Genomic DNA, 16,069 nt, shown 5'->3' with positions numbered 1-16,069 from the left:
CTTCTTTATCATGGGAGAATTGGGGGGGGGGGTCAGCATTAGGACCAAGGGAGTTTGGTCTGGAAGGACCAATAATACAACAGAGGCAGGTACAAGGGAAGGCCTGATCAAAATCTCAAAAACACAACTCAACTCAACAACACAACTAAAAGTCAGAGCAAATGAAAGGAAAAAAACAAAAACGAGCAAGCAAAAAGCATGTGCAAACACCACGTGTATTTTAAAGCAAAATCTAAATACAATTCAATAATTTTAGAAAAGTATTCAAAAAAAACCAACATTCAAGTTCATCCTACATCATCAAGGCCCGCTGATTTTTCTACTCTCAGCAGTGGAGTACATTTCAGTGTAGCTGAAGGTAGGGTTATCAATTCCACCATCTTCCTTTGTGTAAGATTGAGGGTTTAAGATTAGTTTCTCCTAAAAGAAAAGTTAAATGATTACATCAATATTACAAAGATTGTTGGTTTTCATCTGTGTAGGTATTCCATTCTCTAGTGCAGATTGCAACTTCTATATGGAGTGGTATGCTAGTAAATGTTTAACAACCTGCTCTCCAAAAAAATTTAAAAGTACCAATGCAAGCTTTTAAGTTTAATCTGCATTATTAACACTTTCTGCAACACTTTTTTAAAAATTAATTTATTTTTAGTTTTCAACATTCACTTCCATAAGCTTTTGAGTTTCAAATTTTCTCCCCCTCCATCACCTCCTCCCTTCCCAAGATGGTGTGCAATCTGATATAGGCACTACATATACACTCCTATTAAACATATTTTCACATTAGTCATGTTATAAAGAAAAATTAGAACCATTACATTCATATACCACAACCTGTTCAGCCATTCTCCAATTGATGGGCATCCCCTCAATTTCCAATTCTTTGCCACCACAGAAAGAGCTGCTATAAATATTTGTGATTATGTGGGTCCTTTTCTCATTTTTATGTTCTCTTTGGGACATAGCCCTTGAAGTGCTATTGTTGGGTCAAACTATGCCCTTTGGGTATAGTTCCAAATTGCTCTCCAAAATGGTTGAATCAGTTCACAACTCTCCCAATAATGCATCAATGTTCCAATTTTCCCACATCTTCCCCAACATTTATCATTTTCCTGTTTAGTCATGTTGGCCAATCTGATAGGGGTGATGTGGTACCTCAGAGTTGTTTTGATTTCTGCAACACTTTCTTAAGATAATCAGCAAGAAATAAAACCCCAATTTGTAGTGCCTGTGAATTTCCAAGGGATAAGTTCTTACATTGAAAATTTAAACCAGAAGGAACTGTCTCTAGCACATCTCTGCCTTTATGCACTTTAATATGTGGTCTCTGTGAAGGGCTATGACCACAAAAAATCACGTTCACCCTTCTGGTGAAGCATCTCTTTGAATGTAACAAGGCTGGCCTTGGATGACAGAAAAAGAAAATCTGACAGCAAAACATACTCAAAGTCATTCCAGAGGGACAATTTAAATTGTGAAATCAGATAGTTACTTGTGGGGGGGGGGACTAACTAAGCAACTATTTAAATTAACTCATTTTAATTAGTTAATTAATTCAAAGTCTTAAATGGACAGAGTTTGCACACCATTGTTATAGTCTGAGAATTCTAGATTCCCTCCCTAGCATGATAAGGTCCTGAGGGTGGAGTCTAAGGGGAGAATGGTAGGAGGAAGAGGAAAGGAAGCTGCATATACACACAATTTCATATTAAGATGTTCCACTTCCTTTTTTATAGTATTTTAAAAAATGTTTCCAATTACATGTAAAGAAAGTTTTCAACATTCATTTTTTGTACCTTTTTTGGGGTTTTTTTGCTGAGGCAACTGGGGTTAAGTGACTTGCCCAGGGTCACACAGCTAGTGTCAAGTGTCTGAGGTCACATTTGAACTCAGGTCACCCTGACTCCAGGGCTGGTGCTCTATCCACTGTGCCACCTAGCTGCCCCAAACCTTCACTTTTATAAGATTTTGAATTCCAAACTTTTTTCTCCCTCCCTCCCCTTACCTCTCCCCAAGATGGCAGGCAATCTGGTAGAGGTTATACACATACAATCATACTAAACATATTTCCACATTAGATGCTCTACTTCTTTTAGAAGTTCCTTAAATTCATTTCCTATTCTAATAACGGAATAATGCAGAACAGACGTATCATTAAATATCACAAGTTATTTCATGAAGAGATATTCCCTCTACATATAATTTGGCCACCCCTTAATTTATTGGGGAGAGAGGTCCAAACTTGTGCTTTTATTGGTGCGAGGGATTCTTATTGAAGAAACTCCTTCTACCAATTCAGATCTTCAGCTGCTCTGCAATAATAGTTTTAGAGACCTGCCTGGGCCACTGAGAGGGTAAAAGACTTCGCTAGGGTCACACGCCCAGCATACATCATAAGTCCATGTCTTCCTGTCTCCAAAGGTGGTTCTCTTTACTATGATATACCATGTGTTTCCACGCGCTTAATATATGATTTCATAAGTCATTCTGATTGAAAAAAATCATCTGATGGCCAACTTTTTTTTTTTTTTTGGCAATTGGGATTAAGTGACTTGCCCAGGGTCACACAGCTAGTAAGTGTCAAGTGTTTGGTCTGAGGCCGGATTTGAACTCGGGCCCTCCTGATTTCAGGGTCAGTGTTCTATCCACTTCACCACCTAGTTGCCCCTATGGCCAACTTTCTAATGATGAAATAAACTTGGCTAAACTGGTACTTGGACTCTAGGCACCAAGCGTTCCATTATTAATAGAATTTGCCTGAGCTCCCATCCCGCTGGCATTGTCTTTAACCTCTGAGGGTCACCTTCACTTCATTAGAATGAAACTTTGATGGAAATATCAGAAGATCAGTAATCGTTTCTTTTCCCCATATTTCCAGGGGGAAAAAAACTATGACATGATTACCATAAAACGCAGGTATCTGTGTAACAAAAATGAAAGGCAACATACCCTCTTGAAAAAGTCAAAGTTGGATAAAAAATCTTCTTTGGTTAGTAGGAATCTATCATCTAAACTCTGCTTTCTTCCTCCTGAAAAACATAGACGTTGTTTGCATTTTAGAAAACATAATTGCAGTTAGTCTGTGAAACAAAGACAATTTTGACTTTCTAATCCAAAAGTAAATCTGTAACTCTTAATTAAATCTAGTGGTTTTGCAGCTTTTAATGTGGATGCTGGGACACATGGCATGCCTTTCTAAATACTAGAGAGAGCACAGGCACTTCACAACAGTGTTGCCTAAAGTTCTAGGGTAACTTAATGACTTTATTTCCCTAAACTCATGGGATAGTTAGAACCCTCTGAAGTCCTTGTGAATACTTTGTCTTTGGGTGCATGCTTCCAAATTATTTGCCCTCATAGAAGTTAAAAACACCACATCAGTGAACGTAATTTGCCCAGCAAGAATACTTTGTAACTGGTTCTTCTTTTCTTTTTCTTTTTTTTTTGTTGACATTTTCATAACTGTTGTTTTTACTGGTTACTTTTTTACACTTGTCTCAGAGACACCAAGGCTCAAAAAGATTAGGACAGAATAAGAAAAAATTTAAGTCGGTAAAATAGACAAGATCAGCTAGCATCACAGAATCACAGAGTTGGAAAAGACCTCAGAAGTCACCTAATCCAACCTTTACATGAAGTATGAGTCCTCTGTAATATTCCCAGCAAATCACTTCTCCCTCCTCAAATTTCTCCTGATGCTTTGGACTTCTCCCTTAGAGTTACCATATTCTAAATTGTATTACATTTATTTGTGTACATGTCTTATTTTGCCTATTACTATAGGTCATCAGTTTCTTGAAGTTTGGGCTGTCAGATTTATCTTCTGTATCCATCTTTCTGTACATCCTCATGTTCTAGTATTCCTTAAATTGCACTGAAATGTTCATCAAAACTAGAAGTTTGAATACCTTCCATTTCAGGGAACCTTATAAGGCATCCCATTTTTGAGTGATTTTACTTTTCAGAAAGTTTACTTATATGAAAGCCAAGGTCTCCTTCCCTGTTTTCTGCCCTCTGGGACCAAGTAGATAAAACTGATCCCTTTTCCATTGGACAACCCAAAATAGCCCCAGCTATCTTCTCTGGAGTTACCTACTCAATGAAAACATGAGTTAAATTTTCTCTATTCATTCTAAAAACACATTGATAATCTGGAAGCCCAAAAACTTAAAGGTGAAACCTTAGGTTCTGGTGGTTTATTTATATTCTGATTAATTCCACTGGCATTAAAGAGAAGCAATGCTTCAGGATTCCACTCCTCAACTGGAATTTTTAAAGCCAGGAAGAAGAAAGTTCTCACCTCCATAAATCTGAAGGCTACTCCTTTAAGATCTATTTCCTATATTGGGGTATGAAAAGGAGACTCCATAGACATTGCTATGGAGACTATATTTAGATTAAATGTTATAGGATGGTTCTTGTTGCTGTTGCAAAAATGGGAAAAGAAGAAAAATTACTTAGACTGTTACAAAAGGGCATTACAGGCAACCAGCCAACAGAAACCCAAATTCAAATACTTTGAAAGCTAATTTGTATTCTTACATTTGGTGACATTCTGGAAATGAATCAAAGGGATCATTGTACTCTGCCATAACTAGTAGCAAACATCAAATCTCATTGGAATGCCCTGTTTTCATCCTGTAAATATGTAATCTAGCAGGAAACAGATAAGTAGGATGCTTGTCTGAATGGCAATATAGAGGAGTGAATAGAGTAAGAAATGACTGAATGAAAAAGCATTTATGGTGCAGCTAGGTGGCCCAGTAGATGGAGCACCAGCCCTGGAATCAGGAGGACCCAAGTTCAGATCCGGCCCCAGACACTGTGGTGACCCTGGGCAAGTCACTTAACCCCAATTACCTAAAAAAAAAAAAAAGCATTTATTGAGCACTATGGGAGAAGTACTATCCCACATGCTAACAATACAAATAGAACAAGAAGACAGTCTCTTCTCTCAAAGAGATCACACTCTAATGGGGGGGGGGGGCAGCTATGGGGCAGATAGAAAGGTTCTAAGGGCTGCAAGGCAGATAACAAAACCAGCACTTCTTGGTACCCTCAGGCCACTCTCTGAGACCATAAGCTATTTGAGTTACTGATGTTCGTTGGTAGAGGGAGTTTCCAAATAGGAAGGCCCCTACATGGAAGAAATCCCAGTCCCAGAGCTCATTCCTGTCCCTCAAAAATCAAAGTTGTCTATACGAAGAAAAAAATGTAATAGAAAAAATTTTGGCCATTTATTCATGGTTTTCTTTATCATCCAATTAGATCATGGCATGGTAAATCATGCTATTTAATTAAAAAAAATAAGATTGAAGTGATCAGAGAATGTCGATTTGGTGAGGCACTTATTGTCCCCCATGCCAGTAGGCTCCCCTGTCTTATCTCTGCCTTTTGGAACCTTTAGCTCACTTCCATGATTGGCTCAAATGGCTTGGCCTCCCAGGCCAGGAGAATGTAAGTTCATTTGAGTCAGGACTGTCTTCTCCATATGTTTGTATCCCCAGCCCCTGTCACATAGTAGGCTCTTTAAAAACTGGTTAATGAATTGAAAAATATGCTTTTACAATGAGCCTCCCAATTATTAGCACTACCAAAGTTACCTTGTGTTTCCTTCATATGTACATCTATGTGCACATGTTTTTTGCCCAAGTAGACCATAAGCTTCTTGAGGGCAGGGCTGTTTAATTTTTATCTAAGTCTTCCTGGTAACAATCTCGATGCTTCCTACAGGGTAAGTGCTCAATAAATGCTTGTTATTGAATTGTCTTTTCTTAGGTTCTCCATTTATAAATCTCCCAACTCCATGATTTGGATTTCTTTTCCTGTTACTCAGAAGCCCACTTGTTATCCTGGAGAAACATGCACCCTTAGATCCACTCTCCTGATTGACGATTGACTGCCCAGACCCCTAGCTCAAGAGAGGAGCCAGCAATGCTCCACTATACTCCTAATTCCACTCTCTGGACTTGTTTTCCTACTCCTCCACAGCAGTCTTGCCCAATTCTTCCCTACCCCGCCTTTCCACCTCCTCTTTCTGTGTTGTCTCATCCCATTAGAATGTTGTCAATTATGTTCATAGTTTTCCTATCATTGAACCAGCCCAGCATTCTAGGTATAAACCCAACCTAGTCATAATGTGTGATTTCTGTGATATGTCAGTGTAGCTCCTTTGCTAATATTTTATTTGAAAATTCTGCATCAATATCATTCGGGATATTGATCTTTGGCTGTCTTTCTCTGTTTTGACTCTCCCTGGTTTAGATATCAAGACCATATTTGCATTATAGAAGAAATTTAATAGATCTCTTTTCCGTACAAACTGTTCAATATTGAAATTAATTGTTCTTTTAGTGTTGGTTAGCATTTACTTATAAATCCATCTAATCCCATGGTTTTCCCCCATTTGGGAATTCATTTATGGCTTACTCAATTTGTTTTTCTTATAGTGGATTGCTCAAATTCTCTATTTCTTATTCTATTAATCTGAGTATTTTTCACTTTTTAAGTAGACATTCGTTTCACTTAACTCATCAAAATTTTGGGTTGGTTTTTTTTTGGTGTATAGTTGTCAAAATAGTTTCTCAGAATAACCTTTATTTCTTCTTTTTTTTTTCATTTTTGATACTGGTAATTTGGTTTTCCTGTTCTTAAAAAACAGAATTAGCTAGGGCTTTATCTATTTTGTTTTCTTTTTTAAATAGCTCCTACTTTTATTAATTAATTCGGTTCATGCCTCTGAAATGTAAGCTTCTTATATTTTAGGTCAGGGACTGTCACACTTGCTTGTATTTGTATACCTGTTGCTCGGCATAGTATCTGGCATGTAGTCAGCACTAAATAAATATTTTATCTCATTGGAGAAAATAATTCATATGTTCTGCCAACAAAACTGTAGTAAAAATAATTAATACAAATGACTATAAATTGCCATGTAAATATTACCTCAAATGAACAGTAATTAGAAACAGGTACCTGTTAGGAGACTAATGATGATTCCCACAAATACAGTGACCAAAGTCCCAATGGTACTGAAGTGCATATATGATAAGGAATACCAATTATCCATTAGGGGAGTTCTAGAAGGGAAAAAAAGGAGCTTTGTTATTTGTCTGTGAGTCCCATGGCAGAGTGAGGCACAAGCAATGGACAGTCCAAGTATTCCCATGGAATCCATGAAATCTTAAGAGACTGAGAGAAAGAACTCTATCTACGCTTTCAGGGGCATGCCCCGGGGTAAAACTGATTGGTCAACATAGACAAAAGTTAACAGGACAAGAAGGCAGAGATCTGCAATGTTGTAGAGAATTCCAATGTAGAAAGGATGCCAAATCCATTAAAGTATTTAAGCATCATCAGTCTAAAGCATATGTTACAGGATTATAGATTTAGATGTACACGGGCCCTTCGACATTACTGAGTCTGGTCCTTTCATTTTACAGGATGAAACCTAGAGGCCTTACGTGATTTATCCAACATTACATAGTTAGTGAATGGCGGAGCAGAGATTTAAACCTAAGACTTCTGACTCAAAATCCTACAAGTTTCTCAGAAGTCTTCTCTCTTCCTCCTGTACCTTGTGTATTTGTTGGATTTTTTTCAATAACATTGTAAAACGTATTTCAATACCTTTCAGTACTATTAACTTGCAAAGTACTTGTAGAAAATGTCGTTTCTGTGGTTGTGGTCCAATTCCCCTGGTGGTGGAAGTCAGTCATGTTACAGCCATCGGTAGTGAGGCTCAAGGGTAAAGTCCTCTCCGGAAGGGGGGGATAGAGCTGAGCTCCAATTCCAATCCAAAGGGAAATGACAAATCCAGCAGTGAGGCCTATAAATGCTCCCTGCAAAACAGAAGTACTTTTGAGAGTCAAGAAATTGGTTGGTTGTTGTTCTTCATTCTCAAAAAGGACCAAAATGACATCACTATGTTGGGGTCAAGGTACAACGTGTCCAACTGTGGCTGATCAGACCAACATGAGCTTGGAAATCTCTACCACAGGTCAGACACTAATAATCCATAATGATATTTGGAGTGTAGATGTCTCTAAATTTGTGCATCTCACATCAAAAAATAGTTCTCTTTGGAAAGGAAAAGAAATGAGTGGGATATTGATCACAAAAAAAGGAACCTTTCTCACAAAATAGCTGTTCCAAAATGGAATGGTCTGCCTCGGGGGATAGTGGGTTCCCCCACACTAGAGGTCTGCAAGAAAAGACTTGATCACCATTCCTTGGGAAGTTTGGATAGGAGATTTTGTTGGATTGGCATGGATTGAACAAGGTAGTCTCTGATATCTCTCCCTTCCTGCTTGGAAATTCTTGCGAAGTATTGTGAAATTCAGCAGATGGTTAAACTGACTATATCCAAAAACAAACTCATCTTCCTTCTTTAACCAGCTGCTTCTCTCAAGTTCCTTATCTCTGTCAATGGCAATATCTGATCAGTCATCAGGCTCAAAACCTTGGTCATTGTTCAATATAGTTGGCTATCAACTCCCTAACAGTAGGGATGAAATTCATTTTTGTCTTTGTATCACAGAGCTTTCTAGAGTTCCTGGCCATTTATTAAGCACCAACTATGGGCCAGGCACTGTGCTAGATGCCTAGGAACCAAATGCTTCTTGAGTTATAATGATACACACAGATTATGGGGAAAACCTTTTATTGGTCATTATAAGGGCTCTAATTGTTACTGTAGGTAATGTTAGGAAAGGTATTTAACCTAATAGCCTCAGCTCTGTATCTGTAAAGTGGGGAGCTGAATCCTGTTTCAAAGTTCCTACCTCTGTGAACTTGAGAAAAATAATCCTTTAACCTCACATCGGTAAAATGGAGGTAATCAATCACTTCACTTATGTTGCAATTCCCTAGTCTGTAAAATGGGGATAATAATAATACCTATCTCCCAGAATTGTTGTGAAGCTAAAATGAGGTAACATTTATAAAGCACTTTGCCAACTTTAAAGCATTATATAAATGCTCAGTATCGTTATTATTATTAACATTGATACTACTATTTTTTCTTACTTATTCTGTAGGTTAGTTGTGAGAAACAAATGAGATATCATATATGAAAACACTTTGAAAAAGTAAGATTATTGTTGTTCAGTTGTGTCCGACTCTTTATGACCCCATTTGGGGTTTTCTTGACTGGAGTAGTTTGCCATTTCCTTCTCCAGCTTATTTTACAGATGAGGAAACTGAGGCAAACAGGGTTAAGTGACTTGCCCAGGGTCAGAAAGTGTCTGAGGCTGGATTTGAACTCAGGTCTTCCTGACTCTAGGTGAAGCACTCTATCCACTGTACCACCCAGCTGCTCTTGAAAAAGTAAGAAGCCCTTTACAAATGTAAGGCTAACTAGTGTCACAGCATTATGGAGAAAGAAGGCCTTTGACTTCCAGTCAAGTGATCTTTCCACCATTTCACAAATGCCATTGCTTGCAGTGAAATATTTCCACGATGACTTGCAGAGGTCAGAAGTATCACCGTCATTGACTTTTTTCCCCTCATGGAAATGCTGGACATTGAGGAATTTGTGACATCTGATCAAAGATCAGGGTTGTCGGACATGGTGGGAAGTTGGAGTGAGGCCCCTACACACTGTAGGGAGAGATTTGTGCATTGTGGCTAGTAGGGAGGTCCATGATTCCTTCCACTTTTATGAAGCTAACATCTTTTCCATTGACCAAATGTGAGAGATCTTTTAATATCATTTATTTTCATCTCGCTACCTTCTCAAATGGCCTTTAAGTGAGAGTACTCTTCAATTTCATTATTTATTTACTGATCCTTGAATGTCTTAGGAGGAAAGTAGAATTCTGGCCCTGAAATCAAATTCTGTGACTTTACCACTCCACCATGATACAGCTGTATATATAGGATAGGAGGAAGAGCCTTGGGTTTAGAAACAGAGGACCTAGGCTCATAACCTGGCTTTGCTACTGAGTTCCCATGTGAACTGGGCCATGAGGTACTTCACCTCTCAGCATCTCAGTGTCTCTAATTGTAATAACAAGGGGCTGAATTGGACGATGCCTGAGGTCCCCCACCAGCTCTAAATCCTTTACCCAATGTACTGAGTGAAAATCCTTTCTGTGATTTGATATCTGCCCAGACTTCATCTTATCCCAGGATAAAACTAGAGATTTGTCATAGATTGGTTGAAATAACAACTTAATTCAAGGTTAGACTTTACAGTTCTTCCCTACAAATCATGACATCACATCTCAGAATTTAGAAACTGAACATTAACTGTTTGAGGGATACCATCTCTATTGTTAAATGGTGGGGCCAGACTCAGGAAAACTTCCATTCAAATCCAATCTTGGACACTTATTAGTTCATAACCCTGGGCAAGTCACTTAACCTCGATTTCCTCAACAGTAAAATGGGGATAATTCACAGCATCTACCTACCAAGATTTTTTGAGAACAAAATAATATTTGTAAAGTGTTTTGCAAATCTCAAAGAATCATATAAATGCTAGCTATTACTTTCATCATCATCATCATCATTATCATCCTATGAGCAGCTGGACAGCTAGGTGGCACAGTGAATAGAGCACCAGGTCTGGAGTCAGGAAGAGCTGAGTTCGAATGTAGCTTGACACTTACTACTGTACGACCCTGGGCAAGTCACTTAACCTGGTTTGCCTCAGTTTCCTCATCTGTAAAAAGAGCTGGAGAAGGAAACGGCAGACCATTCCAGTAACTTTGTCAGGAAAACCCCAAATGGGCTCATGAAGAGTCAGACACAATGGAAAAATGACTGAATTGAATGAGCAGCTACTGATACTTAAAAGATAGAAAAAGAAGATGTGCAGATACAGTTGCTGTTTAAAGTGACAAATATAATTTCTGCTGGCTTTGTGCCTGCAGGACATCAGAATAAGGGAGGAATGGGAGTGGAAGGTATGCTGACCTGAGAGCCAGAGGACACGAATTAGAATCCACACTTGGTCACTTGCTACAAATGGAAGCTTGGGAAGGCTGACTCAGCACCCTAAGCTTCAGTCACCTCATCTGTGATGTGAGAAGGCTGGTCTAGATGAGTGCTCTCATACTCAAGTACAAAGAAAGGATCCCTGCAGGCTACAGACTGACTGAATTTTAAAATGTGATATTATCTATATTTTATTGTATTTTTATTTATTTTGTTAAATACGCTGCACATGGGAGTAGGGCTGAGTATTTGACACCTCCAGTTTATGTGATATCTAAGGTCCCTTCCAGCTCTAAATCTGTTATTTTATGATCCCAGTTGGGTCAACAAAAGAATTTCTGAACACCAAGAAAAGCCACCAACATGAGCTATTGTGGGTTACGTTTTTACCAGTGAGAAAAATTGCTAATGAACACTGTACTTTAGGGAAAGACCTTATGGTCACTTTTATCCTTTATACTTACCACTGAGTTGACAAAGGGAGCCAATATGCCCAGAGCAAACAAACCCAAAAGGGGCCCACCAATGATACCAAAGATACTGATAGCTGCCTAAGGAAAGAATAAAAAAGTCACAAATTAGTTGTAAGAGGCCCATTTTCAAAACAATTAGCTAGGTCTCCAATATGGAGAGAAAACAAGGGGAGAGATATACTAATAATGTGGCTTTCTTAAAACAGAAACAAAGAATTTTACGGAGTTCAGTGAACACAGGTGTGTTGGTAAATGTTTCCAAACAACTGACATACATACATGCTGTATATATATATATATATGCACACACACACATAAATATAATGTATTGTGAGAAACGAATATTTCTTTCTTGTATTTAATAACTAATTATTGAATCAGAACCAAGGTTTTCCCCCTTTTCTACTTCCCCATCCAGAAAGCAACCAGTGTGGGAAATCTCTCTTAAAGATTACCCCAGGCCAAGATCTAACCAGACAGTAAAAGAAATTCTAAGTTTGAGCTAATGCATATATTCCTGCTCACTGTGTTTGCTCTGACAGGTCTGGGGAAGTGTTGATTCTACGTTTTGTCAAGACAGGTCATACGGAAATTAATGTCTCTTTGACCAAGATTCAGGTATCCCAAGACCCTCATTTTAATATAGCCCACACCCCACATTGTGTTAACCAATCAGAGTTGAGTGGTACCCTTCAGGAACAACTGCTTTTTGAAGGGCATATAAACTGTGAGCCCACCACCACAAGGTGTCTTTGGTCTAAGAGAGATGGCCATACAACCATCCTTTTATTAATAAACATAGTGGCCTTATTAATAAAATGATTAAATTACCCAGAAACTATATCTACCAAACATTTTAATAGTCACAGTATATATTTATGTTATATATTAATTTATTAGTATGCATAATTTTATTGTTATTATATATCCTTATAATGATAATTTATATTATATATTCTATATAAATTGATACCACAAATTCTATGTAAATAATACAGACATACATACAAAACACATTTTTAGGTTTATTCTGCATTATTAACATTTTCTCCATCACTTCTTTAAGTCTAGAAATCAACAAAACAAATCAAGGCCTGATTTGTAGCTTTTGCTCATTTCTGAGGTATAAATACTCACATTAAAACTTTAACAATCAGATCTCTCCATTTGAGTTGACTTCAGCACACCTCTGGCAATGAATGAACCAGAGTAAATACCAAGTCTGAGAACAGGTTAGAGTAATTGGAGAAAAGATATCAATGACTAGCGCTGGTCACTATTTGTCAAATAGGGCCATTGTTAATTTATTTTGCTTCCTGTGATACTTAGCATACTTTGTCCCTTTTCCCCTTCACTATGATATCTATGCATAACTCTTGGTCAGTCAATCATCACTCTCAGATCCTAACTATAAATATTAGCTACACTACCTTCCTTTCTATTGAATACCTACTGCTCTATATCACGGAATCTGAATTTCAAGGGACCTCATGGCAAGGGAAGTTTATACTATGAATAAGAAGAGAACTCATTTAAGAAGACAGAATAGCCTGAAAATGTAGATCCTGAGAAATAGGTTCATAGTGACTGGAACAAAGTTGTGCTTAATAAATGCTGACAGGTGCCACTAGAATCAATGAAGATTATTTGGATATGATGGAGCTTCAGAAAATTTGACAAATGGTACAGTCTGGACAACATAGTATAGTGGAAAGGGCATAGAACTAAAGTCACACTGGCTTACTTACTATTCCTCATATACAATATACCATCTTGTGGTAGATGATTAATAACAACCTAGAAAACAATCCAAGATATGCTACTTATTAGCAAAGCTGGAATAACAAACACATCAATAGACTTCCCAGTCAGTCCACAGACCCTGAATAGAGTGAGACAGATTTTTATGTATTAAAAATAAATAAGACCAAATCATCATCAATTCATTCATAAGAGAACAATCAAAAGAATATAAGCCATGTGCAAAATTAGGTGATCTGATTTCTAATTGGAGGAAACATTAGAGGCTTTCCAAGTTGGTAGAGGGGAGGAGTGAGTTTTGGTCAAGTTGGTAGGAGGGTGAGTAGGTTTCAGGGTCTTTCTTTTCCTAGAATTAAGAGATGATGACTAATTGCATCCACCTGCATTTATGAAACAATGGATGCCTTATACCATCGAGTTTCCCATGGATGATTTGCAGAAAAACAACAAGACAGAGAATCATACATGTGGCAGCACGAGATGGAGCCAGCGTTCGTGTGACAGAGGCTAATTGGTTCTTTCATTTCCCACACCAAACCAACTCCATTTTGTAGCTGTTCTTCACTCTATCTTGTCACTCTCACAACTTTGTCACACAACAACTTTGGGCCTTTGTCCTAACTGTTTCCCATTCCAGGAATGCTCTCCCTGCTTCCTTCAAACTCAGCTGAAATCCCACCTACTTCAGAAAGCTTTTCTCTGGTGCTCTTCCCCCCTCCTGTAGCTAGTCCTTTCCCTCTAAAATCACCACCCATCTGCTCTATACATCTTGTATGTACAGGATAATTTACACATTGTCTCCTCATTAGAATGTGAGCTCCTTGAGGGCAGAGGTGGTGTTTTCCCCTTTACTTTGTATCCCTAACACTTAACATAGTTCCCAGAACATAGTAAGCACTTAATAAATGCTTGTTGATGGGATTACCGACTGATTTTGCTATGTGATTCTCAGCTAGGCACTTAATTTCTCTGCTCCTCAGTTTAATATGAGAATAATGTATGCTTCATCTGAAAAACAAAGAGATTGTACTAGATGATCTCCAAGGTTCTTCTCAGTTCTAAATCTCTGATCCTTTGTTGCTATATATATTTAGCACCATTTTTAGAGTTCCAAGAACAGAATTGGAAGGGCAACAGAACCTTTGGAATATAAAGCAGATTTAAATTCGATATACGGAAAAGCTTCCTAATCATTGTTGTTCAGTCATTTCAGTTGTGTCCAACTCTTTGTGATCCCATGGACCTCTGTCCATTGGGTTTTCTTGGCAAAGATCCTGGAACAGTTTGCCATTTCCTTCTCCAGTGGCAAACAGGGATTCAGTGACTTTAAGGTCACACAGCTAAAAAGTTTCTAAATCTGGATTTGAACTCAGGTCTTCTTAACTCCAAGCCCAGTACTCTATCCACTGTTGCCTCTCCATTTCATTAGAGCAGTCTAAAAATGGGATAGTAGTAAGTTTGCCTTCACTTCAAGTCTTCAAGCAGAGACTGAATTCAGTGCTGAATTTATCCTCTGTGTTATATTGGTATAATGGTATAGTGCTACAGTGATATATGTTGAACTGGAAAGATCTCTGAGGTCCCTTGAAATTCAGATTCTGCGAGATAGAGCAGTAGGTGTTCAATAGAAAGGAAGGTAGTGTATCTAGTATTTATAGTTAGGATCTGAGAGTGATGATTGACTAACCAAAAGCTATGGTGTCACCATGCATAGATGTCATCGTGATGGGAAAAGAGGCAAAGTATGCTAAGTGTCACAGGGGGTAAAATAAATTAACAATGGCCATATTTGACAAATAATGACCAGTGCTAGTCATAAATATGGACAGAAAGGCATGCTGCTAGAGACCTACTCCAGTATCTTTCCCAAGAAAACCCCAAAAGGGGTCACAACTGAAACAACTGAACAACAACTAGATGATGAGATGGCCAACAAAATCTGCAACTTCTGAGACCATCCTAAGATTCACTTTAGTGTCAAGGTCCCAATTTTAACGAATTATCAGGACTGGATTTCTAGTTATAAAAATGCATTCCAACAACCTAACTAAGCCAAAAATAGAGTATGTGAAGTACAATTTGTCCCAGAGGCACTTCAAATTCAATAGGGCAGAACTTTACTTAACATGGTCAAAACTCTATCTTTTCTCCCAAATCTGTTCCCCTCTTCCAAAATCCCCTATTTCTGCCGAAGGCACCAAAATTCTTCCAGTTTCCCAGTTTTGTAACCTAAGCATTATCCTGAACTTCTCATTCTCCCTTATGGGTCCAGTCAGTTGAAAAATCTTGCCATCTTTACCTCCTCAACATTTCTTCCATTCAACCCCTTCTCTCTACTTACATACCTACCACCTTAGTTCAGGCTCATACTTCTCACCTAGATTATTACAAAAGCCTTGTAATAGTCCCCTGTACCAAACCTCTGCCTAATCCATCCTATGTATCTCAACAAAAGTAATTTTCAGGGGCAGCTAGATGGTGCAGTGGATAGAGCACTGGCCCTGGAGTCAGCAGGACCTGAGTTCAAATCCGACCTCAGACACATGATACTCACTAACTGTGTGACCCTGGGCAAGTCACTTAACCCTGACTGCCTCACAAAAAAAAGTCATTTTCCATAAGTACAGATACAACCCTGTCACTTCCTAACTTAGGTTAACTCTAATGGCTCCCTATTGCCTCTAGAATAAATTAGAAACTCTTCTGCTTAACTTTTAAAGTCCTTCATAACTTGACCCCAACCTATCTTTCCAGCCTCAATGTATATTACTTCTGTAATCTAGCCAAGTTCTCTTCAGCTCTCATCTTTGTGCCTTTTGCACTGCCCTGAAATGTACTTCCTCCTCTCCTTCACCTCATAAAGTGCCCCTCTTCCTTCAAGAGACAACTCAGCC

The 16,069-nt window shown here is 38.3% G+C and overlaps 1 protein-coding gene across 1 annotated transcript in view; it reads right to left on the bottom strand.

Moving 5' to 3' along the window:
- Nucleotides 1-216: 216 nt before the first annotated feature.
- Nucleotides 217-16,069, bottom strand: part of LOC114038536 (sodium-coupled monocarboxylate transporter 1-like) — a 38,347-nt gene continuing 22,494 nt past the window's right edge. Inside the window, exons 11-15 of the mRNA XM_027855832.1 lie at nt 11,406-11,492; nt 7,630-7,841; nt 6,976-7,079; nt 2,950-3,029; nt 217-420 (exon numbers count right to left, since the gene is read on the bottom strand). Coding sequence (XP_027711633.1) covers nt 301-420; nt 2,950-3,029; nt 6,976-7,079; nt 7,630-7,841; nt 11,406-11,492 — 603 coding nt within the window. The 3' untranslated portion in view covers nt 217-300. The remainder of the gene's footprint in view (nt 421-2,949; nt 3,030-6,975; nt 7,080-7,629; nt 7,842-11,405; nt 11,493-16,069) is intronic.

Source organism: Vombatus ursinus, unplaced genomic scaffold (genome assembly GCF_900497805.2).
Source record: "Vombatus ursinus unplaced genomic scaffold, bare-nosed wombat genome assembly UNPS02011334.1, whole genome shotgun sequence".
Classification (NCBI taxonomy): domain Eukaryota; kingdom Metazoa; phylum Chordata; class Mammalia; order Diprotodontia; family Vombatidae; genus Vombatus; species Vombatus ursinus.
The sequence above is the reverse complement of the archived record's forward strand: the minus strand, read 5'-3'. Positions and strand labels throughout refer to the sequence as shown.